The sequence below is a fragment of the Penicillium arizonense genome, assembly GCF_001773325.1.
Source record: "Penicillium arizonense strain CBS 141311 chromosome Unknown PENARI_contig007, whole genome shotgun sequence".
Taxonomy (NCBI): Eukaryota; Fungi; Ascomycota; class Eurotiomycetes; order Eurotiales; family Aspergillaceae; genus Penicillium; species Penicillium arizonense.
In genome coordinates, this window is record NW_019173284.1 from 748,102 (window position 1) to 770,215 (window position 22,114).

Below are 22,114 nucleotides of genomic sequence, written 5' to 3' on the forward strand. Positions count from 1 at the left end.
GCGAGTTTAAAAGCAGTTTCCTTTTGCTGGCACGGAGTATGAAGATGCCGAGGACCGCCAGGCTCAAGTCGTTGAACCCTATGATTTTTGAGAGCTTATCACTCTCAAGGCTATTAACGAACGGGGCTGTGGTGTTGTACCTAAGCTACCGGGAAGTTAGATTATGAGGCATAGCATGACTGCCAGCGTTTCCACTTGGGATGATAGAACTTACGTCAGGTTCGCTCTGGTGCGAACAACCACGGCCAGTGATCAGTACTTTCCCATCATGATCACAGATCCGTATTTAGATGACAAAGGTTGGAGATGGTGAACTGAAGTTTTACGATAGTAGTACGTACTACGCTGGATAAGTATTTGCTAGTCGCTATTTCCAGCTGATTTAGCCAGAATTAAAGCATTTGTGCTTCACATTCGACAACGTGATATCATTAGATTTAGATACTAAGCAGCTGAACCTTTTCGACATAGTTCTCCAACCCAAGGAAAAGCAGCTGGAGTGAATGTAGGCACGGATAGTCAAACCCTCCAGGTGATGGGCCTTATCAAATTACTCGTTTCCACCCAACAGCCAACAAAAAAGTTCAAATCCCATCAGGGCTTCGAAAGTTGCTCCCGCCGGAAGAAAAGAAGAAAGCCGCCACTGCAGGTAACAAGATGTCAGCAAGAGAAGCCAATTTATCTCTCAAGTAGGAAGACGTACCATATCAAAAGCTGTAACAAAAGCGCAATCCAAAACCAAGCGTTCGCCAACGCCCCCACCCCAGCAGTAATATCGGGGGATATAGGCCCAGGACCAATGTTATTCGGCGCAAACGACCGAGCACACATAGTTGCAATGGAACCAATAACCTGCGACACAAGAAGAGTGAAGCAGATATGCATGCGCGTCAGTGTTTGCAGGAGAATCATGCCAAATCCGAGACCTTGCAGTGCATCCAGGACGCCAAGCCAGAGCCATAAACTGCGCGAGACCAATGCACCTGAAGTATAGCTACCGGCCCAGGGGAGGAATAGGCCTGATGAAGATGTTCCCCACCATATCTGTGCCCAACGTGGTGCTCCTAGACCGCAAGCTACCACCGGGAGGATCCAGCTGTGGGATTTGGATAGTCTGGCTAGGAGAAAAAAGATTGCTATCCAGACAAAACCAAAGAACAATACGCAGAGGAGGAGGATTTGCCAGGAACTGGCGTGGTTGGATATCCAGAGAACTAAGCCGAGGTTAGTGGACTGTATGGCTAATTCTCGGAAAAAGGGATGTGGTGTTTCTACTTTCATGGGAACTCACAATTCCAGTTTCGACCGTATGGGGCACTGAGGAAGAAGTTCTGGAGAACCACGACAACCCAGTTCCAGAGTACAATCTTGCGTCGGAAGACGGATTTGTAGAATGATGGAACTTTGCCTGGTGTTTGGCGGTAGTAATTTGGCAGTCCGAAGTAGATGAGCAGGCCAATACTCCACAAGAATATCATGATGGGCGTGCAGATAGCTCTAGGATGTGTGTTAGCAGTAATTCAAATTTGACAGTCAAGTGCATATGATACGCACGTCATTACCCAGGTGTTGGTGATACTGCTTTGAGAATTAGTGTTACCAGCACTGCTCGCTTTCGTCAAAGTCGAGCCCCAGTACCAAAGAGCAATAACATATGCCTGCTGCGTGCCTTGAATCAGACAAGCCCGGAACACCCACTGCTTGACAGGGGCACCGCTCTCATCGCCGAAATTGAGAGCGAAGAATATAGAGCCACTGGAAGAAGCGGCGGCATAGATTCCACTTCCGACATTCTGGATCCACCCGCGGACGTATGCATCAGGCTCGAAATGTGCCATGCCGATGATCATGAATGCAGTTCCGTATAGGAACCATGGCACTGTCAGGACAAGCACTGATTTGCAGAAGCGGAAGAAGAACCACCACAAAATCGAGGTGATCAAGTACACGGACGCGATTCCATATAATTTTGCGGCGGTTTGGCCCACCTCTCCGGTCAGAAGCGTGATCTGGTAGGAATTGGCTGCGATGATCTGGCCCAGTCCCAGGAAGAGAGAATACACAGGCCATTCCCCGAGACGCATTTGCATCCACTTCTTCAGGCCTGTCGGGGGAACATAGTTATCACCAAGCATGAATTCATCCAGTGGGCCGTCTTTCCTCTCGGGCACAACACTATCGTGAGACGTTGCGTCGTCATTAGTAATAGATCCCGTCGGAGAATCTCCTTTGCCAAGGTGCATTGAACCAGTTGGAGATCCTTGATTGCGGCCTAGGCGTGCATCGCGGAATTTGTTGAACCACTTCTTCTCACTCTTTTCAAGATATTGCTCAATGCAGAGTTGATTGTCGGAGTTGGCTCCATTCAGTTCCTCGAGCCTCTTTTCGAACTCTTTGTAGTATTCGCCGTTGCTATCCGTGAAGAATGGATCAACTTTTTGGAGTTTGAAATCTTTCTTCTCTCCAACAACTGAATCAACAGACAGGGCCGATGAGCTGCTCAACCGACTTCCCGGCCCTGCCCATGGACGCGATGGTGGAATAAGAGTATCATCTGTTTCTGCTGTACTGGGAGCTGTCGAGCTCGACGGTGTGTTGCTAGATCGAGCCAAGTGGCGTGCCGAGAGAGCCTCCTTGGTGAAGGCAATACCAGGCGATTGAGGATTCTGCGCACGTGCTGCATCCACTCCGTCAGGCAATACGGGATAATCATCATCTCCATAGCAAGTTGCCATTAGCTCTTCATCGCTATCCTCTTCGGCTTCAGGGGACGCCTTGCCGGTGCTGTCATCACCCTCAACAATACTTCCCTTCCCGAGATCGCGTCTGCCTCGAGGTTCCGTACTACTTGAAATTGGTCGAATACCAAAAGGCACCTGGCGACTGAGTCCTGATCTAGGTCTGGAATCGGCGCCAGGACTTGGGTCCCGACTGTAGATGATGGAGCTTCGCTGCAGTGATCCCATTGTTCCTGGGCGACTCGATGGTTGCATTGGAGGAGTTGATGCACCCGACCTTGTCGATGCAGCCTGTGGAGTCATCATTCCGTAGATGGCGTTGTATGCACCCGCCGCAGTAGACAGATTCTGAGCTTTGGCGTGTTCCTTATCATGGACTCGAATGGATGTTGACTGAAGAATCTCTAAATCCTCGACCCACTGGGCAACGGGGAAACGCTGTTTGGCGGACCTTGCGCGCATCATTGCTCTCACTTCGGATTTGGAATTCAAGGCGCTGTCAATGGCGAGCTTGAACTGCTTTAACAAATGTGAGGTGGTTGTAGATTCGACTGTATACCACCACCCTGGCATCTGTCCAAGCCCGCCTACCCTGGCGCCAATGCCGAGGGCACCTTTCCTTCCAAATTCAACTGCGACTAGGCCAAAGGGTTCGTCTCGTGAAGGAATCAGTGCGAACTCCGCACCCGAGAAGATAAATGGTGGCAGGACCGTGAATTGAGGTTTGGAGCATACCCTGCTAGGATACAGCTTCATCATTCGGGCCAGCTTCAATGCAGCGAACTTGCCATATAAGTCAATCAGAGGCCCGACGCAAATTAGTTGAACGTTTGGTCGCGCCTCCAAGACACTGGGTAGCACGTCGGCGATAAGGTCGATTCCTTTTTGCATGGACCATCTTCCAACGAAGACCAATAAATCGGCATTGGGCTTCTGCTCAAGACCAGCCCACTCTTGAGCCTGGCGCTTGAGCTCTGCTCTGCGAGCCTCATAATCATTGTCGACATTGATGTCACTTTCTTTTGGCAATTCTCGATTCCACTCACCGGTGTCGGAAGGGTCAGGATTCGGAAGGTTTCCAACTTTTCTCAAGCCCCAGAAAATCGGGTAGCGAGCGTAAGAGCGTTTGCCGTATTTTTTTGAGACACCCACTGCCCCAAAGCCTTGCTGATGAAGACGAAGATAGCTTGCACCGGCATGCAAAAGGTTAAAGACCTCGCCGAACTGAACATAGCGCGTGGCAACGTCCAGATCTAGATTGAATACCGAGCACACTTCGGTCTTCTCCTTCTGTGTCCGCATAGGCCATAAGCCCTGGAATTCGGCATTGTGGAGTGACAAGCAAATCGGGATAGTCTCGGGTAGCAGATACAAAGGAGCGACTGAGCCGTGATAATCATTGATGTGATACAGTTCAACGGGGAACCGCTCCATCGTTTGCGCTATGCACTGATTCCAGGCCGAATAATAGATGGCGCTATCGAGGTCATCCATACGGGCCGGGTAGGGCTCTGTAGCAGACTGTTGTCGGAAGACAGGGGCATCCAGGAGAACGTAGGTGATGTTCCTCAATTGATGATATTGAATCTTGATCTCGTAGGAATTTCCCAAAATCATGACGAACATTGATTCGGCCGGTTTATCTACAGGGTAGTCCACTCCGCCGACACATGGAATGACCCAGATAAGGTCTTGGTGGCCAAGTTGCTTGCCCATTAGCTGTGCCATAACCCCCAAGCCACCGATCTTGATCTTGATGGCCCAGTCGTCGATGTCGTATTCCATTGTGGCAATGAGAACCTTCCGTCGATGATATGTTCGTTTGCCAAAAGCCGAGCTACTCTGAAGGAAATTTGACTTGTTGGCAAGGCGTACTAAAGGGTTACTGGATTTGCCACTTTCCATAGGTGGAATCTTGAATCTGCTGACGAAATCCATGGAGATGAGTGTCTTCTTCTCACTCACGCCGACCTGGTTGAACTTAATTCGGTAGAAAGTCTTCATGAAAACGTAGGCGCAGGTGGATGCTGTGACCACAGGAACAATCCATAGCAAGAAGAAAAGAGCCATTTGGGCGTACTTGGAGCCTGCAGGAACAAGCTTGAATTGCAAGTTCGAGTCATCCAGGTGGATTCTCCAAGCGAGGTGCGGACTAGGGGGATGATCAGTGATATTTATGCTGGTCACACTCAGCGAAGAGGGTGGGAGACGATCGAGGACTGAGTCACCATCGGAATCACCATAGATGTAGCTTTGATCTGGCTGGCCATCGGGGTTGATGCCCCACACGTTCAACTGGCCCTGAGCAGGCCACTCAGCCATGAAGCGGAACTTCCAGATGCCATCTTCATCTTGCCTCACAACGTTGTCCAGACCGGCATCGTACCCGTATTCATTGAACGGGCCATTGAAGAATAGATGGGGGAATCGACGTCGGATAGTAGGATTCCAGCCCGGGCCGTCACCCTCTTGAACGTAATCGCTGCTACCGGTTAAACGACTCCAATACTCGACGCGGACGTGTTTGCCTTCCCATCTCTGCTTCTTTGTTCCAGACCAAGGCAGTTCCTCGATTGTGTGATTTCCTCCCTCATATGGCAGCCATTTGGAAAAGGTGCTGCCCCAGTTGGTTGAGTATCGGTATTTGTCGGCCCCGGCTGCGTGTTGTCTGATGAAGATGGTACCATTTTTACGTTCATGGAGGAGGCTGCGAGAGTAGTTTGCGGAACCAAATATCATGGGATTGTCTTGTTGTCCGATTCGAACTAGGAAATGATCGACAGCATTGGTTGTTCTTCCATCGGTAGTTGTGGCATTGTTGACGGTTAGACGATGTATACCGTTGTAGACGCCAGTCAGGGTAGCTCTCCAAGCCCAGATATATGGGATTTGGCCAGTCCAAGTAATACTCTCGGCCTCCAATGTTTCACAAGTGACACTGTCAAGGTCCAAGGAAGGGATATTCCCAGTTTCAGTCTTCGACTCCAACGATATTGAGTCGGTCACCATAGTACAATTCATCTCGGCGTTGAAAAAGAGGCTGACTTCCATCGACTCACTTTCTCCGGGAGATACTGCGGATAGCAAGGGGACATCATGGCCTGGCAAGAACTTGGTGATCATAGGACGAGGAGACAGGAATTTCTCTTTCGGGATGTAGGCCCTAAACTCGTAAGGCTTCATGGTCATCACATCGATACAACCATTATATTCGCTAGTACCATACAGACCGAGCTTAATCGGGCTCTCTTGGAGAGTGATCTCATCATGTGGGTAGAAGAGATTCTTGACTGTGGTGTTGACATCAAAGGGAGCGACGAGGGCAGCATTTTGATCGGAGCAATCGAACTCATAGTCCACTGTGCGATTGCTGTTCTGGTAGACAAGCCATACAGTCTGGTTTCCCATCTCTCCTAGGTCTTGCATCTGATAATATGGACTGCGTAAAACAGACCACATTCCAGTTTCAGTGGGCACCCCGTTTGATCCGGGAAGATATATTTTGTGGGTTTGGTTGGAAAGCAATTGAACCCACCATCCATCATTCAATGCGGCAAAGTCCTGTCGCATCTGATACATGTGTTTGATGATATTTCGTACAGGGTGAGACGGGTCGCGATGATCATACGTGACTGTCTCATCGGTACAGCCTAATCGCCCGGATTTGATGGGCCACTGGAAATATTGAGTGGAATTCAACTGGAAACATCCGTGGGTTCTCCAGGCAGTGGCAGGTGACATAGCTTGACGACCGTAGATATAGTTGACGGCTGAAGCATCTAAAACGTAAAATGCTTGTTCTTCTCCCCATAGAAGCAACGGAATGCCCGGCATGTGCAATGTGGTAATGAACAGGGCCAAAAGTTGTCGTTCAACGCCGTATTCCACCGCTGGCCACCGGAACACATCTTGATTCGTGGCTCCGTACATATGGCGAGGATCAAACTTGCCGGTGTTGGCATTGATCATATCATTGGTGAGGACCATCTGATACCAGGCCTCAGTCCAGTTGACTGGAACATCGTAGCCGGCAGCCAAATTGCCGTCCATACCAAGGAAACGGGTGAGAGATCGATAGACTGAATAGTGAAATGCTGCTGCATCGATGGCCTGCTGATTCTGATCGCGAATGAAGTACGCCGGATCGGAGGAATTTGTCATTTTGAATGCCTCTTCTAGGGTCTCCGGTTGCATATCAGGTTGTCGGCCTCGACCGTGGAAAATAGAGCCAAGTGTGTTGCCACTCGTCACTTCACCGGGGAGGAAGAAATTGTTCTTTCCTACGCGACGAGCGCAATCTCGATACGCGCCAGATATATCCCCCAAAGCGTCTATAGTAGCTTGTGTGGCTTTGTCGTACCGGAATCCATCAATGTCAAAGGAGGCGATGATCATACATGAATGGCGAACGAGTCTCTCTCTGACACTAGGAACCCACTCGCGTAATCGGTCTTGAACCGATGCAAATTTGGCCAATTCTCGCTGCCAGTCAGGGTACACACCGAAAGCCTCGATGTCACCGTACTGATCGAAATCACTATCGTAGCAACCGCCGAGCTCATCACGAACGTATTGGTCCACGGGGTATCCGGTTTCGTTCCAAAAGCGAGGATAGTCACAGCTCTCGTTATACGAGTTGCCATAGCTGAAATCCACATAGTGACGGTCTGACTTCCAATATGCTTTGTGCTCCCGCATGGAAAAAGGTGTGGTTGTGTTCATGTAGCCTTCAAAACCAATGAGATCGCCCATCCTGCGGACTGTGAGCTAATATTCCATAAAGTGAAGATTTATCTTGGGCCTAGTACTTACGTGGCAACAGTATTGTCAAAAATGACATACATCCCACGGCTGTGGATTTCCGTAATGGCATTCCTCCATGTTTCAACCGTTCCAAAGTGTTGGTCCAAGAGCGTGGTGTCAAGTGCTGAGTAGCCATCTGAGCCCCATGGCTGATTCATCAAAACCAGACCTGCAAGGTAGATGCCCTATAGGGGATGAATTAGCTGAATGAGAAGGCGTAGTCAAGGATGGATGAAACCAACTTTGATGCCCATTCCTTGTAAATAGTCCAGAGTATCCAGTAGACCGGCAACATCACCGCCATGTCGCATTTGATTCGAGCTAATATCATGTTCAAAGAGGGTCTCATTAATATTATCGTTTGTTGGATCACCATTCACAAATCGATCGAGGAAAAGCGTATATACAGGAAAACGCCAATTATCCGGCGAGGGGAAGTAGGTGTGGTCGGGCCATTCTCCCCAGTAGTCTAGAGGATCACTTGCTGTTTGATTTTCATTAATATTATAATCCGTGAGAGATTCGTCGTATGGCCAGCTGATCCCCGGGACTGCGAACAGAGCAGCCGCGGTGATTGTACGTTTCCAATACATGATGAAAACTCAAGGGAAGGACCTCTTAAGAGACTCGATTTCGCAGCATATGTCAAGACAGAAAGAAAGAAGCGCAATAAGGGCTATTGACCCAAGCGGTTATTCAAAAAGGAATACCTATGTGTGACCATTTCATGTTAGTTCTTCAGTACCTCAAAGAGATGGTGCCATGTATCAAGACCCAGGCAGGGAAAAGCAGGAGTTTAGAAAGCAACAGGGAACAGATAGGTCTACTAACGGAGAGTGGATGCCAACAGTTTGCGTATCGGAAGGCTGCAGAAGTCCTTGGCAGGGTATATGGGTAGTGAGAAACGAGACTTAGTGACGAGGGACCTCGGGCACTCTAAGCAGAGTAGAATCGGATCACAGGCCCTCCAGTCTATGGAAGCTCTTTTAGGGTGAAAGGGGAAGAGAAACGGAAAGCATAAGAACTGCGGTGTGGCTAATAAAAACAAAAGGAATCAAACCACCGAGAAAAGAGGAACTTTCTTGATTATGGATGAAACTTTCAGCATACTTCAGAAAGGACCTGATACCCCGAAATCTGCCCTCGCACAAAGTATTATGAGGTTTATTCTTGTTCATCGCCGCAAATTGAGGCAAATAGACACTTTTCCCTGAATCCGGAATCAACGGTGAGAAGCGAGAAGACAGCTGATAGGAGACGTGAATAGTGGAGTACACATTGACCTTTCAGCGTTTTGATTTACATCTTTGTTACTCGTGCGTGCTATTTTGAGAGACCGTGAGGCTCAGACGGCGAAGTTCCCTGTCTTACGAGGAGACGCCATCGTCGTGAGATTCCAGCAAACCCTATAGCTCTCTGCGGGGCAACTGGAATGGCCGTGCTCAACATTGCTAATCAAGCAATCCATGCATTGCATGTATCACAATGTCCTGGGAGACTAGACCATGGGTGGCGTCAGAGCAATGGTAGGTGAGATGTCTGAGGCGAAATATGCATCGTTAATCTTATATCGGTCCGATTGGAACATCGACTATAAACAAAGGCGAATACCTCTGCATGCCGACAACCTTCGGCGGTTATATCGCCGAAAACTCTACCGTCCATCTTCGACCTTTCTCGACTCGGCCTCGACCATCGCCTCAGAATCCTAGAGCATGCCAGAAAACATAGTTGCAACAGAATGTCGTCAAACACGAAATAACTTTAAACCCTTGTTCTTCGCATAAAGGAGCAGGTTATCTGGATGATCAATGCATGTCAAGATAACAGATTTATTTCCTGTTTGGGATATGTACCGTTGACTCAAGTTGTCATCTAGGCTGCGTCCGCGCCGGAATCCATGAAGCTATGGAGTACATATTCATGGTCCGAATTTTATGTACCGTACAATATCCGTATCTACAGACACTTCGTATTCACATTTGCTGCACGCAAGATTTCAACCTGGACGAGACAGCTGAGTCACTGTGACGGCTATCAAAGTAACTTGCAGTGTCCTATGACTTCTTAGACCACCGGCACATTGTTGTTAGTAAAGCGAGCGATCTAAACAGGAAATAGTGACTACATTAGTTGCATTCATCAAATGTAACCTGAGGTCCATCTTAGACACCGGGTTGACCAATGATAGCGTGGATATAGTGGCAATTTATAGGGCCAAGCAAGATCACATTTGGAGTATAAGTTATAGGTGACCTTTATCATTTCAGAAACGGCCATTAATACTGAGACATATTTGTCTTCCGTCAATGTATTCGAGTGTAAAGAACTTTGAGACAACATGGCCGAAATATAGTAGGAAGCAGCCTGATTGGACGCTAAAATGTGAGGTTAACTTAGGTATCATAGGCAGAAATATTGAGCCTGAATTTTCATGGCAAATATGTCAAGATTTCGTTGGGGGTGACGAGCCTTGCTTAGATTTGAGAATGGACTCAATTCAATCCAGCTGGTAGCTTGTTCCACTCTGTACCCCAGATATTTCAAGCCACGAGACTCCATTATGAGACTTCTATATATAAAGACACGACCTGTTGTGATCGGCCTGTAGTGTAGATATGAATGACGGCATCCAAAGTCTGAACTCGAGCTCAATAATATGTGCTAGCTGAAAGTGAGTTTTGGGTAATTATCAGAATGTTGACCCGTTTTCTGTCACTACTAGATACTACATACGGATCTGTCAATCGTAAGCGCGGGTGGGTGCCTTTAAGGGACCCAGAATATGTGGTTGGCGGACTTAATACTCATGTCACGCAGTTCGGATACATAACAATTGGCACTTGACAAGTATCCGTGCTTTGCAGGATCATGCCACAATAGCGCTTTAAATATTTACATCTATGTTCTATTCAAAGACTGAGTGCTATAGATTGAAATTACGTTATTGCGAAATTGAATCTTATTGATACCATTTGTATACTTCCGCCGATTGGAGTGCCATAAAAAAAAATCCATACAACCATAATATATCATATTAACAAGTGACAATACGCTAATTTACCAATAAAGGCTTTCAGCCCCGTTCTTAAGCTCTTCGTGGAACAGAAGCACCCACTGGGAGATCACCGGAGCCCGCCTTACATTGGAAAACGATGCCTAGAGAATGCAGATATCAGATCTCCAGCGTTGATCCTAGAAGCACCTAGATAAAGAACGACAAATTTTGAAGAGACTTCAGATTCACCTAGCACATTGTGCTTAAAGATCTATAAGTAACTAAAAGACGTTCTATCACAGTCTTTCGATAGATCTCAACCCTCCATCACAAAGTCATGACCATATGTGCGTGCCACCATGGGTATTGCGTCCATGTACCACCTTGTACTTGATCAAGTGATTGACTTTTTCAGATTCAAAGGTACAAACTGCCTGAGCGCAGCTACTGATCTCTACAATGCCCCCAAAGGTCCCCATTTCCACTGCAAGCGGTGCCTGTCCTGCCTTGGGGTGCTCTCTGTCAGACACAATCTATGACACGGATAACACCTGCTGTGTGGCTGTCGCTTGCCGCGCAACAACTCAATCGGTCTACAACGGGGCGTTTTCAGCCATTGGCTCATCATAATGCCCAAGCTGGCACGGTCGATCTCTTCGAGTTCATGTGAAACATTGTCTCGTGCACAGATATTCCGGCTTCCGAGTGCGACAACTCAGCCAGGGGTGTGAGATCTGAACATCTTAGATGACTTGGAGAATATAGTGAGAGTGAAGACACTGGATTGTCAATGAGTTCAGCTGCGTAGTTACGAGACGAAAGGATCCTATTAAAAGATCCATGTTCCCCGATTGGAACTTGAAGAATAGCTCTTCGGATTGAATATTGGTATCACCAGTTCGTCCAGGACTGACTATCGTTGGTAAATTCAAAGATGGCACGAGATGTCTCGCTTGCATATTGCGTTTTGATGTTGCTATCGCCACAGAAAAAGGAGTTCAAGTCTGTTAGGCAAAAGTTCTCCGGGATCTTAAAGAGACTGAATGTTTCTGTGTGCGAAGGCACAATGTTAAGACATGTTGAAGAAGTGAGCTATTGCTTGGAATGTGGCCATCACCCCAGTCGCTGGGCGACGTTCAATCAAATTTATGTTCATAGCAACTCCAAACTACCCTGGTATCCAAGTAATTTTGTTTTATCTTTGCTCATACATCATGCCGCCATGGGCGGATTTCACAAGCTTATATATCTATTGAGCACCGTAGCGCTCGCGGTAGTCCTTCAAGCGCTGGATCTCATCAGCACCAATTTTGTCACCGAGCTTCTCGATCAAGTCGTGCAGACCAAGGACTGAGCGGATGGGGATCTTGCCTCCAAGATCGCGCTGAGCAACACCGATGGCGCTCTTGGTCTCGGTGTCGCTGACACGCTCCTCACGGTCCAGCAAAACAACCACACCGGCGACGATACCGCCCTCCTTCTCGATGATACCGACGGCCTCACGCAGGGCAGTGCCGGCAGTGATGACATCGTCGACGATCACGACCCGCTTGCCCTTCAGCGGGGCACCGACGATATTTCCACCCTCGCCGTGGGCCTTGGCCTCCTTGCGGTTGAAGGAGTAGCTAACATTGTCCCAGGCGTTCTTGCCAGAGAGAGAGTCCCGCACGGCGAGCTCGTTGGTGACAGCGGCGCAGATGGGGATGCCCTTGTATGCGGGTCCGAAGATAATGTCGAAGTCGGCCTTCGTGTTGCCATCAGCGTCGGTGGTGACAAAAGGCTCAGCAGAGAGAACGCTAGCGTAGGCAGCGGAGGAGGCGCGCAGGAGAGGTGCGGTGTGCAGGAGGGAGGAGGTGAAGAAGTAGGGCGACTCGCGGCCGGACTTCAAAGTGTAGGAGCCGAACGAGAGGACATTGTTGGAGATGAGCAGGGGGAGGAGAGTGGACTTGTAGTCCTGATCGGCAGTAGGAGGAGGAACAGACGACATATTTGCTGTGTGGTTGTCGAGAAATCCGGGGAGAAATGAAGCAATTGTCAAGGTTCAAACTGCGAATCGGAGTTCAACTGATAACAGAAAATTTTCCCGAGAGAGGGGCAGGAGGGGCGGTGGCCAGGGAGTGTTCCCTCGCCAATGCTCTGTAGTCTGGTCAATTGGGGATTCATAGCTGATAGTAGACAGCTGTAGAGAAAAAGAGAGAGACTCAGAATGGTCTTTTCACCCTTCTCTTTGCTTATGTTGACCGTCGTCTCTCCAAGGGGCCAAAGACACGTGCTCCGATGGCCGGCCTTCCCCGCCAAATCGTCAAGGATCCGCTCACCGAATTTCTCCCTTCTTCATTCCTCGAGCTTCACTCTTCTTATTTCTTTCATTTGTGCTCTCACTTTCACTTTGCTACTTCGTTCTTTCTCTACCCTTGACTCGCGTGTTACCTCCACGCTAATCCGGTCCAGCTCTCGGACGTCTCATCTGCACAGCCGTGTGCTGGTTTCACAAACAATTTCATTATTTATCGCCCCAATCCTCGGTATGTCGGTTCCACCTCTAGCTATAGAGCATGGAAACTCTTCCCTTGATGTTTCCCCGGGGGTGTGCTGATAGAAATAGGTTAACTCGACACCATGCATATCCGGGAGAAGCTGGCCAAGAATGAGGCAGAGGGAAAGACGGGCATTTCCTTCGAATTCTTTCCTCCTAAGACCGCTCAGGGTGTACAGAACCTTTACGACCGGATGGACCGCATGCATGGTTTAGGTCCCTCCTTCATCGACATCACCTGGGGTGCCGGCGGTCGCTTATCGGATCTGACTTGCGAGATGGTCAATGTGGCACAATCGGTTTATGGTCTGGAGACATGCATGCACTTGACTTGCACGGATATGCCGATAGAAAAGGTCGACCAAGCACTCCAGGCTGCTTACAAGGCAGGCTGCACTAATATCCTGGCTCTTCGAGGAGACCCACCCCGTGACAAGGAAGTCTGGGAGGCCGCCGATAACGGCTTCCGCTACGCTAAGGATTTGGTCAGATACATCCGGGAGAAATATGGCAACCACTTCGACATTGGCGTCGGCGGCTACCCCGAGGGAGCTGATGACAACGCTGACGTCGAACAATTGATCGATCACTTGAAGGAAAAAGTGGATGCTGGCAGTACCTTCGTGGTTACCCAGATGTTCTACGATGTGAAGAACTTCATCGATTGGGTTAAGAGATGCCGAGCCAAAGGCATCAATGTGCCCATCATCCCTGGTATCATGCCTATTCAGACCTATGCCGCTTTCATCCGTCGATCAAATTGGACCAAGATCCGCGTGCCCCCAGAGTGGATGGAAGCCCTTGAGCCCGTCAAGAACGACGACTCTGCTGTTCGAGAGATTGGAAAGAGCCTCATCGCTGAGATGTGCAGGCAGCTGATGGCCACCGGTATCAACCACTTACACTTCTATACCATGAACCTGGCCCAAGCCACCAAAGCGGTTCTGGATGAGCTCGGTCTTTGCCCGTCGGACGAATCTCCTATCCAACGTGCGCTGCCATGGCGGCCTTCCCTTGCCCTCAACCGTCGGGGCGAAGATGTGCGTCCGGTATTCTGGCGCAACCGAAACTCCTCATACGTTGCTCGCACACAAACATGGGACGAGTTCCCCAACGGTCGCTGGACGGATTCTCGTTCGCCTGCGTTTGGTGAGCTCGACGCGTACGGTGTCGGGCTCAAGGGCACTAACGAGCAAAACATCAAATTATGGGGCGAGCCTAAGTCAATTAAGGACTTGTCAGATATCTTCGTCAGCTTCTTGAAGGGCAAGCTTGACAGACTGCCATGGAGTGACTCACCAATCACCACGGAAGCCAAGGACATTCAGGACAACTTACTTGACCTGAACGAGCGCGGATTCCTGACAATCAACTCTCAGCCCGCTGTCGACGGAATCAAGTCCTCCCACTCTGTCTACGGTTGGGGTCCTAAGAACGGTTTCGTATACCAGAAAGCCTACCTGGAGCTCCTGGTCCCCTCATACTTGATCGATGAGCTCATCACTCGCATCGAGAAGAACGATGACTTGACCTACCATGCCACCAACAAGAAAGGCGAGCTCAAGACAAACACACGCGACAGTCCCAATGCTTTGACGTGGGGTATCTTCGCGGGACGAGAGATCATCCAACCCACAATTGTCGAGACTGTCAGCTTCTTGGCCTGGAAGGATGAAGCGTACCTTCTGGGAGAACACTGGTCCAAGTGCTACAACGCAGCTAGCCCCAGTCGCAAGCTGATCCAGAATGTGATGGAAGACTGGTACCTTGTCAACATCGTTGACAACGACTTCCACCGCTCCAATGCCGTCTTCGAACTATTCAACGACTTGGAAGTGAAGGATCTCAACGTAGAGGTTGAGGTTCCCGCAAAGCCTGAAACCAATGGCACCGCCGAACCCAATGGAGTTGCCACCAACTAATGCCATTCCCCTCAATTCGGGACTGGTGGTCTTCCATAAAAAAAAGCCGACCCTTTCAACGAGTTATCTACCATTCTCACGCCAAAATCTCTCAACATTTACCTAATTCAACATCATCTCAACGATTACACAACCCGATACAAACATTCACTCCAACACATCTCGGGCCTCCCCTGCAATGTCTTATGGCGTCACGACTGAAGACCTCTCAACGATTTCTTCCACAGCGTTTTCATTTCAACATAATGTACCGATACCCCGTCTCTTTTAACAATGGCGCTTCGTCGATCGGTTTCTCTATTTCTTTTCAGGTCAACTTCCCTCCGGGCCCGGTGCTCTTCTGGACTTTCTTGTTTTTCTGTTTGGTCTACCAGTCCAGAAGAACGGAGGGAACAAAAGAATGGTCGAAACCCCAAAATTCAACATAATTTTTTTGCCCTTAGGGCTCCCTTCCTTTCTCCTGCTGTTTGTTTTTCTACTCCTGATTCTGATACATAGAGCTCGCAGTGGCTATAATGACGATGGTCGACTCTTGTCTTCTTTAGCGTCGGCCCTGCAATTTTATTCCGGTCTTCTTTTCTTCCTCTATTTCTGTTATCGGTTTGAGCCTGTTTTTGAACCGAAACTCATGTCGCAACTTGTCTTTGTTTATTGGAATGAGCAGATATCTCGCCCACTTGAGATTGAAGGAGACTATCCAATCCAACATGGTGTCCCCCTCATTCCGCCATTGAACTTCCCCCACCCCTTTTTCTTTTTCTTCTTTATTTGAAAATAAACTCTTTTGTTTTCTCATCGTATGTTTCGTGTTTCGCATTTTTCCCCCTCCAAGTTCTAAGGTTGTCGCAGGGGCTAGCATACAGGAAGCATTCAACACCAGCGTGGCGCAGTTGGGTAATATTCTTGGAGCATCATACACAAGATCGGACTCTGGCTTATGAAATTGCAAGAGAACAGTTGATTTGGTTTCATCTCCTTCTTCAACCTGGGAGGTGGACGCTGGACTGGCAATTGGGAGCGACGATTGTCTTGTCCTGATTGTTTGAATCTAGGTCCGCGACCATTCGGTTGTATGGGACTGCTATTCGGCTTTTCATTCTTGATTTTAGATTAGGTTTGGAATATCATTCACAAGTCTACTGCTCGTTTACGCTGGTTGTAGCTACATGGTCACATAGTCTGGCCTCATGGTAGCCGGCCTGATGCCTTCACAGGGGTGGAGATCCACCCCAGAATACGGGAGATAGCATAGAGATAGATTGTTTTCAGTTAGAAAAAAAAAACATCGATGTATTGAAGAATAGGCTAGTGATACAATAGACATAACCGAAGGAGTGGAAGTCCTCTCGACCTGGACAAACACCAAACACAAAATGATAAGACTCGCTTTCCGACGCCAGACTTCCCAAAAGGGGGCAATATTACACAATACACGGGACAAGTATGAAAAAGCAGGAAAGAGAGAACACGCTAGTGTTACATTATCAGGGCACGACCAACACACTGGAAGGCCCACGCAAACGGTCTTGCAAACCAGACAATCCAAGTACTCACAAGAACCACGTAGCTAGCAGCACGGCCGACGAGCATAGCCGCGAATCCCAGAATGAAGAGATAGACAACAGCCTGAAGCAACTCGAGCATGAATCTGCTGATAGCCTGGTCATTGCGAGCTTTGGGCCAAGAACCTGTAGCCTGGTAGCGGGACAAAGCTGCATATATGCATTTGAAGACGCGGTAGCAATGGCGGGTCATGTTGAGAATATTGGCGATGACAAATTTGGAGCAAGGGCTGTCGGTGCCCATTCGGAAAGACCGACTCACTTGGGTGACAGCTACGACGAAAATGTCAAATACCAACGAGAGAGCCAGGGGGTTTGTTCCTTGGCTTGAGGGCTCATCCTCATCTCGAGTGTGCATCTCACCCAGATCGGCATAGACATCTGTGATGTTGGATTGTAGAGACTCCTTTGGACTTGCAACCTGAAGCCCATCCAACTCGGCGATCTCCACGACACTGCTTGAGGTGCGGATTCGAGGTTGGGGCTTCACTCGTTCGTCCTTTTTAGGTGTATCGGCCTTCTTCGCGGCCGGGAGCGAAGACTTCTTTTCTGATATTGTTGGTTTGGCGGACTGGGATGGTTTATCCTGCTTAGACGGCTTCGCCAACGCCGATATCTTCTTGATTGAGGGAGCGGGCTTGTCTGCCTTTTCTGTCTTTTCAGACGGCGGTTCCTCGGATAGAGTCACCTGTTCTGCTGCGGGCTTGCTCGGGGTAGTAGCTGCTGGTTTCGTGGGTGGTGATTTTTTCTCAGGCGGAGCCTGCGCCGCCAACTTTTGTGGCGGCGGGGTCACTTTTCCCGAAGCAGCAGGAGTCTCTTTGGCGGACTGGAAAGACCTCGCTGAGCGAGATGATTCTGAATTGTCCCTGGACGGAAGTGTTGGTTCAGGAGTCACTGGTTGCTTCCGATTCGAACGCTGCAAAGAACCCGAGCCATTTCGTAGGGACTCGGCACGATTTCGCAGAGACTCGGTGCTGCTACGAAGTATCGAAGCTAGGCTATCTGTAGGTGATCGTACTATTCCCGTAGACCTTGCCAGCCCTCCGGTACGGATGAAGCCACGGATAGAATTGGACGCTGTGCCGGTAGCTCGCTCTTGGACGCGGTCTGTATCTTCTTTGTCTTTCGCTGAAGTAATGCTGCTCGCTGGTAGAGTTTGGGAAGTCGTCAAAGTAGGTGCTGTCCATTCGTGCCGAGGAATCGGCACACCGGGCCGCAGACCTGATGGCGTAGAGATCATCTGGGCCTTTGCACGGACGGCTCTGATAGCTTCCGCCGTGCCTGTGTGACTTGTGCCACCAGGACGTCGCAAACCTTGTGGCTTTGGCGCAGATGGTTTCTTGTCGGGCATTGGAATCATGGTGCGTGTGATAGTGGGCATGATAATGAACACATCGTCTTCCCCCCGACCGTCCTCGAGCCTTGCGGGCTGTTCGGGTGAGTTGTTGGGAGGGAGGGTGTTCTCTTTTCCCGAGTACTGGGATCCGGTCCTGTGGATAGAGTGCTGGGGGCAATTGCGGCTCTGACACTTTGTTGACGACTTCGAGCATAGGACATGCCTCGAATTCTGAGAAGTTTGTGGCTGCTCTTCTTTGCGGACTCCTGTTTCCTCCACTTTTTTCATCATATGCTGGGCAGTCACTCCCTTCGTGTCCTTCTGTTTGTTCTTCGAAGGTAGTGCGAGTGGACGTGGATGTAGGCTGGCGTCGTCCGGCGAAGTGAACATGAGGATTTCGTCTGGATTCTTTTCTCCCGAGATTTCCCTGCATCCTAAAAAAGAGCCATCGGCATTTTGAGGGTGACGCTTTTCCTTGGTCTTCGTTGGCGACTCTTCCCAAATTGTGCTAATGCGATTCCCTCCAATCTCATCCGGGCTGTAATAATGAGTTGCCGTTTGCCGTTGCGACGCTGACATGGGCTGTGGTTGTGGCTGCCTCTGTTGCTCATTCTGCGGCGCTTGCTGATGCTCATATCGCTGCGTTTCTGGCTTTGGTCGATCATCATATGCCCCATCATATCCCCCTTTGTACGGTTTGAATTCTCTGGGGCTCTTGGCGCGGGGGCTGATCTTGCTTTCTGGGGAGGCATTACGACTAGGTAATGCATCTGGATCCACCATCTGTCCTCCATCTTGATGTACCCTTTCGATGCTCTTCTGATACTCAGAAATCTGCTGACAAGTCATCATTGGCGGGTTGGGTTCTTTTGCAGTCGGCATATTCACAACGAATCGGTCTTCCCAGTCAGTAATCGAACTATCTTCAGCTGACACTGGAGAAATAGACGGATAAGATCGTGGACTGGAGTCGGTGGTCGTGTCCGTTCGCTCTGACTTATGTGGTGTGTTCTCGGTAGCCTCCATATTAATGCACTGGTCGCCCTGCTTCCGCCATTTGTTGTTGCTGTCCGACGGGCTGCGAACATCGTTCCGATGACCCTGTGCAGGGCTACTTTTAGCTGTGCTGGGACTGGGGATTCCTGTTCGTGCAGTGGGCCCGCAAGGGCTGTTCTGATCCTGTCGACTGGCAGCGGGAGGTCGAGTACGGTAATAGGATATGCGTGAGTTTGGAGAATCGTCGATGCCATTGTCCCTGTTCCTAGCGCTTCTTCCCAATAAAGGAGAGTCCTTCTCAAACTTCTCTTTTATCTTGCCCCAGTATTGATCACGATCCTTACCCGATGATCGAGGCTGGTCCCCAGATGGTCCAGGTTGACTAGGGGTGGTAGGTTTTGGTATGCCAGTAGGACTGGGGGTGTCTCTCAGTTCATTTTTGCGGTTTTCGGCAACGGTCCTGGGGACAGGAAGCCTGGTACTCCTCGGCACCTGAGACATGATTCCTGATGTGCTTCGCGAATCGCCATATTCCGGCGTCCTTGTTTGATGGGTGTACCGAGGGGGAGGAGTCGCAGAAAGCTCTGTGGCGGAGCCTCTGTATTCTGCTCGATACGCTCTGTAGGGACTATCGCGTGTCGGTCGTGGGGACAGGTTCACAAGGTGTCCATCTGGCAATTCCACACGGGCTTCGGTCATATTGAGTGAAGAACAAATGTACTTTGGAGACCCGACTCTCTGGTCCAACTGTAATGTTTTCTCTATCCCATGCCGTGAGAAAGGGGCGCTGGAGGCTTGACTGGTGGTCGTACTGTGTTCAAAATCAATGTCGAGGTCGAGGTTGGTCGAGTGTCGGTTGGCGGCTTAGGGCGAGGATATGGTATATTCGAAGAAGACACAGGGCGGGGTCATTGGAACCGACTGGCTGCTGAGCGATCTTCAGAGGTATTCGGGCTCTCAACGAGTAAGAATAATGGGCTCTGGTTGGCCGGAATGCCAGGATCGTCGATGAAGAATGCCAGCCCCCGGGCCGGAATGCCCTATGAAATGTCCTGCCGCCTCCTGGAATGGCAGTTCCCTGTCGAGCTCACCTATTGCATCATTTGAAAGTTACGAGGTCTCGATGTTGAGAAACCGCGACCCGGATATCAGCAATCATTAGCCCTAAGTTCACTCTTCGCCGCAGTGAGGCATTATGGTCTACGCAATGACCAATACTCCAAAGTATAAATCAATATCGATGTATTGAAGAGAAGATGAGTCCTGGTTCCCACAGGTAGCCGTTGATCGCCGGTTTGCATTCCCGGACGTGGCGGACGTGAAAAAGTTCATGGGGTACACATCAGACGTAAAGCTGCATTAAGTGAAACGTCAATTGAAGATATGTACGAGGAATGCTTCCTTTCATCGATGCGCATGACAGGCAGTAAGTCGCGCATATAACACATGGAAACTGTCCGAAAAAGGGCGTGGCAGGGTGCGCAAACAGGAAATGGGCATTCATTCGTTCTAAAATCGTCCGGTTTCTCGGCGTGTGTAGGGACTATCTGATCTATAAATGCCGGCTGAGCCTGAGCCGAGTGTGCTCGCGGGCCCCGGCACGACACTTCTTTTCAAGGGGCTGGAAGTCCGCTGCATTGGGGTTGTGCCTCGTTCCTTGTAGATGAAGTCTCCATTCTGTTGTACACGCCGATCAAAGGAGGTTGTCGCGGACTTCCGCAATGGGGAGTTTGCGTGAGTAAAGACGCCGAGACTGCCACCATCACCCGTAGACGTTGTTGCTGTTGATCGGAATTGTGGCTGTCGCATCGTTGTGCGGTTGTTGTTTCGCAGCAGCGGCGAACCGTCCCGGGATACATTCGGGGTCTGAATTGACTGGCCTTGGAATATAGACGAGACTCCTGGTGTGCATGCAGTTGGCTGGCGCACGGGAGTGTGCCCTTCTGGGTCAACGTGCTTCAGATAATTTGGGTTGGGGCTAGTCTTGAAGCCACGATTGATAAGTACGGCTGGGCTATAGGTGTCCACCCTGTTGATATCGCCCTCTGACTTTGGATGTCGACCATGCGGATCGGAGAATTGAGTGCCCACGTCTCGCATCAAAGGATGTGTTCGAGGCTGTACGTATTTGGTATCGTATTCCTTGAACACTTCTTTATGAACAACCTTCTGGTCCTTGGCCTGCTGTGTGTAGGCGGAAGAAATAAACGACATCTGAACTGACAGCAGTGCAGTCAAGACCATTGCGGTAACAATGGTCACACTGGGACGGGGATCGGAGAGCTGTGTTGGCAGGAAGAGCCAGTAAACCACGACATGCCCAGGGCTGAACAAAGAGAAAAGCCGGAGACAAAGTGGCGAAGGGTCCCAAATTGCAAGCTCCCAAACATCACGTTGGGCATCAGGGTGCGCTCTCGAGTTGGCTGATTCGGTTGACAAGGCCCTGGCAATGTAGCGCAGGGGAGAGGGCATCATGGGGCTCGAATCAACGCGTACGCGCTGGGCTGAAGGTGTTGCCGGAGTGGTATCGATAGAATTCTCGAACAGGCGATAGTGCCGCTTCTTGTAGAACGTATAGAAGGCATTCGCCACGGAGGCAAGGGCCAGGAAATGGACGATGAATGAGGCCTATTTGAAGCAACAATTAACTTTCTGAAAATGAACAAGCAGTAGAAGCGGATTCACTCACTAGCCAACCTCGCAAGGATGTACTGTCATCGTCGCCAAAGACATCGTCGAAGGCCTTGCTGCCACTGGACCGACTATTCGCCCGCGCAACCAGGAAAACCAGGTTCAACGCAATACCGATAGGCAGCGCCCAGTTCTTCTCCAGCTGCTCCCAGTCGCCACCTTCAAACTCTTCGGAGAGCCAAAGTAAAAAGTCGTATGGATTCAGGTAGGAGATGATGCGCTCAGAGAGCGGGCGACGGCGTACGAGGCGCGGCATGATGTGGAGGACGAGAGACGTATAAGAGAGAAGCTGTTCCTCCGCAGCTTCGCCCTATGTCAAGAAATACCACGAGTGCATCAACGGCAAGGCGCAGTTGAAGTTCAATGTTTTGCGGAAGTAAACAAAATTGCATCAGCTTATGTAATGGGAGCTCCCGATAACCACGGCGATCAACGGACAGCTGGACAAGACCTCCCGTTTGCTGTTTCCACCTCAAATAACGAGTCCGGTTTGAGAGTAATTTCTCTCGAATATCCTCCGCTCGTTCGTTTC

General features: G+C 49.7%; 5 protein-coding genes across 5 annotated transcripts; 1 reads left to right on the top strand and 4 right to left on the bottom strand.

Annotated features, from left to right (window-relative positions):
• Nucleotides 1-594: 594 nt before the first annotated feature.
• Nucleotides 595-8,134, bottom strand: ags2 (alpha-1,3-glucan synthase Ags2; the record flags this gene model as incomplete). Its single annotated transcript, XM_022631225.1, has 6 exons — nt 595-643; nt 704-1,019; nt 1,292-1,497; nt 1,555-7,491; nt 7,551-7,726; nt 7,784-8,134. 6 exons carry the CDS (start codon nt 8,132-8,134, stop codon nt 595-597), a joined length of 7,035 nt encoding a protein of 2,344 aa, XP_022488958.1.
• Nucleotides 8,135-11,788: 3,654 nt separating this feature from the next.
• Nucleotides 11,789-12,526, bottom strand: PENARI_c007G06054 (orotate phosphoribosyltransferase; the record flags this gene model as incomplete). The annotated part of the gene is made up of 1 exon (XM_022630962.1): nt 11,789-12,526. The coding sequence occupies one exon, from the start codon at nt 12,524-12,526 to the stop codon at nt 11,789-11,791; it is 738 nt and encodes a 245-aa protein (XP_022489137.1).
• Nucleotides 12,527-13,158: 632 nt separating this feature from the next.
• On the top strand, nt 13,159-14,997 carry PENARI_c007G02613 (methylenetetrahydrofolate reductase (NAD(P)H) MET13; the record flags this gene model as incomplete). Its single annotated transcript, XM_022630798.1, has 1 exon — nt 13,159-14,997. The coding sequence occupies one exon, from the start codon at nt 13,159-13,161 to the stop codon at nt 14,995-14,997; it is 1,839 nt and encodes a 612-aa protein (XP_022488983.1).
• A 1,476-nt stretch (nt 14,998-16,473) lies between these two features.
• PENARI_c007G10703 (putative NTP binding protein) lies at nt 16,474-19,590 on the bottom strand (the record flags this gene model as incomplete). The annotated part of the gene is made up of 1 exon (XM_022631182.1): nt 16,474-19,590. The coding sequence occupies one exon, from the start codon at nt 19,588-19,590 to the stop codon at nt 16,474-16,476; it is 3,117 nt and encodes a 1,038-aa protein (XP_022488956.1).
• An 810-nt stretch (nt 19,591-20,400) lies between these two features.
• PENARI_c007G03729 (Nur1/Mug154 family protein) lies at nt 20,401-21,838 on the bottom strand (the record flags this gene model as incomplete). The annotated part of the gene is made up of 2 exons (XM_022630850.1): nt 20,401-21,519; nt 21,581-21,838. 2 exons carry the CDS (start codon nt 21,836-21,838, stop codon nt 20,401-20,403), a joined length of 1,377 nt encoding a protein of 458 aa, XP_022489293.1.
• Nucleotides 21,839-22,114: the final 276 nt, after the last annotated feature.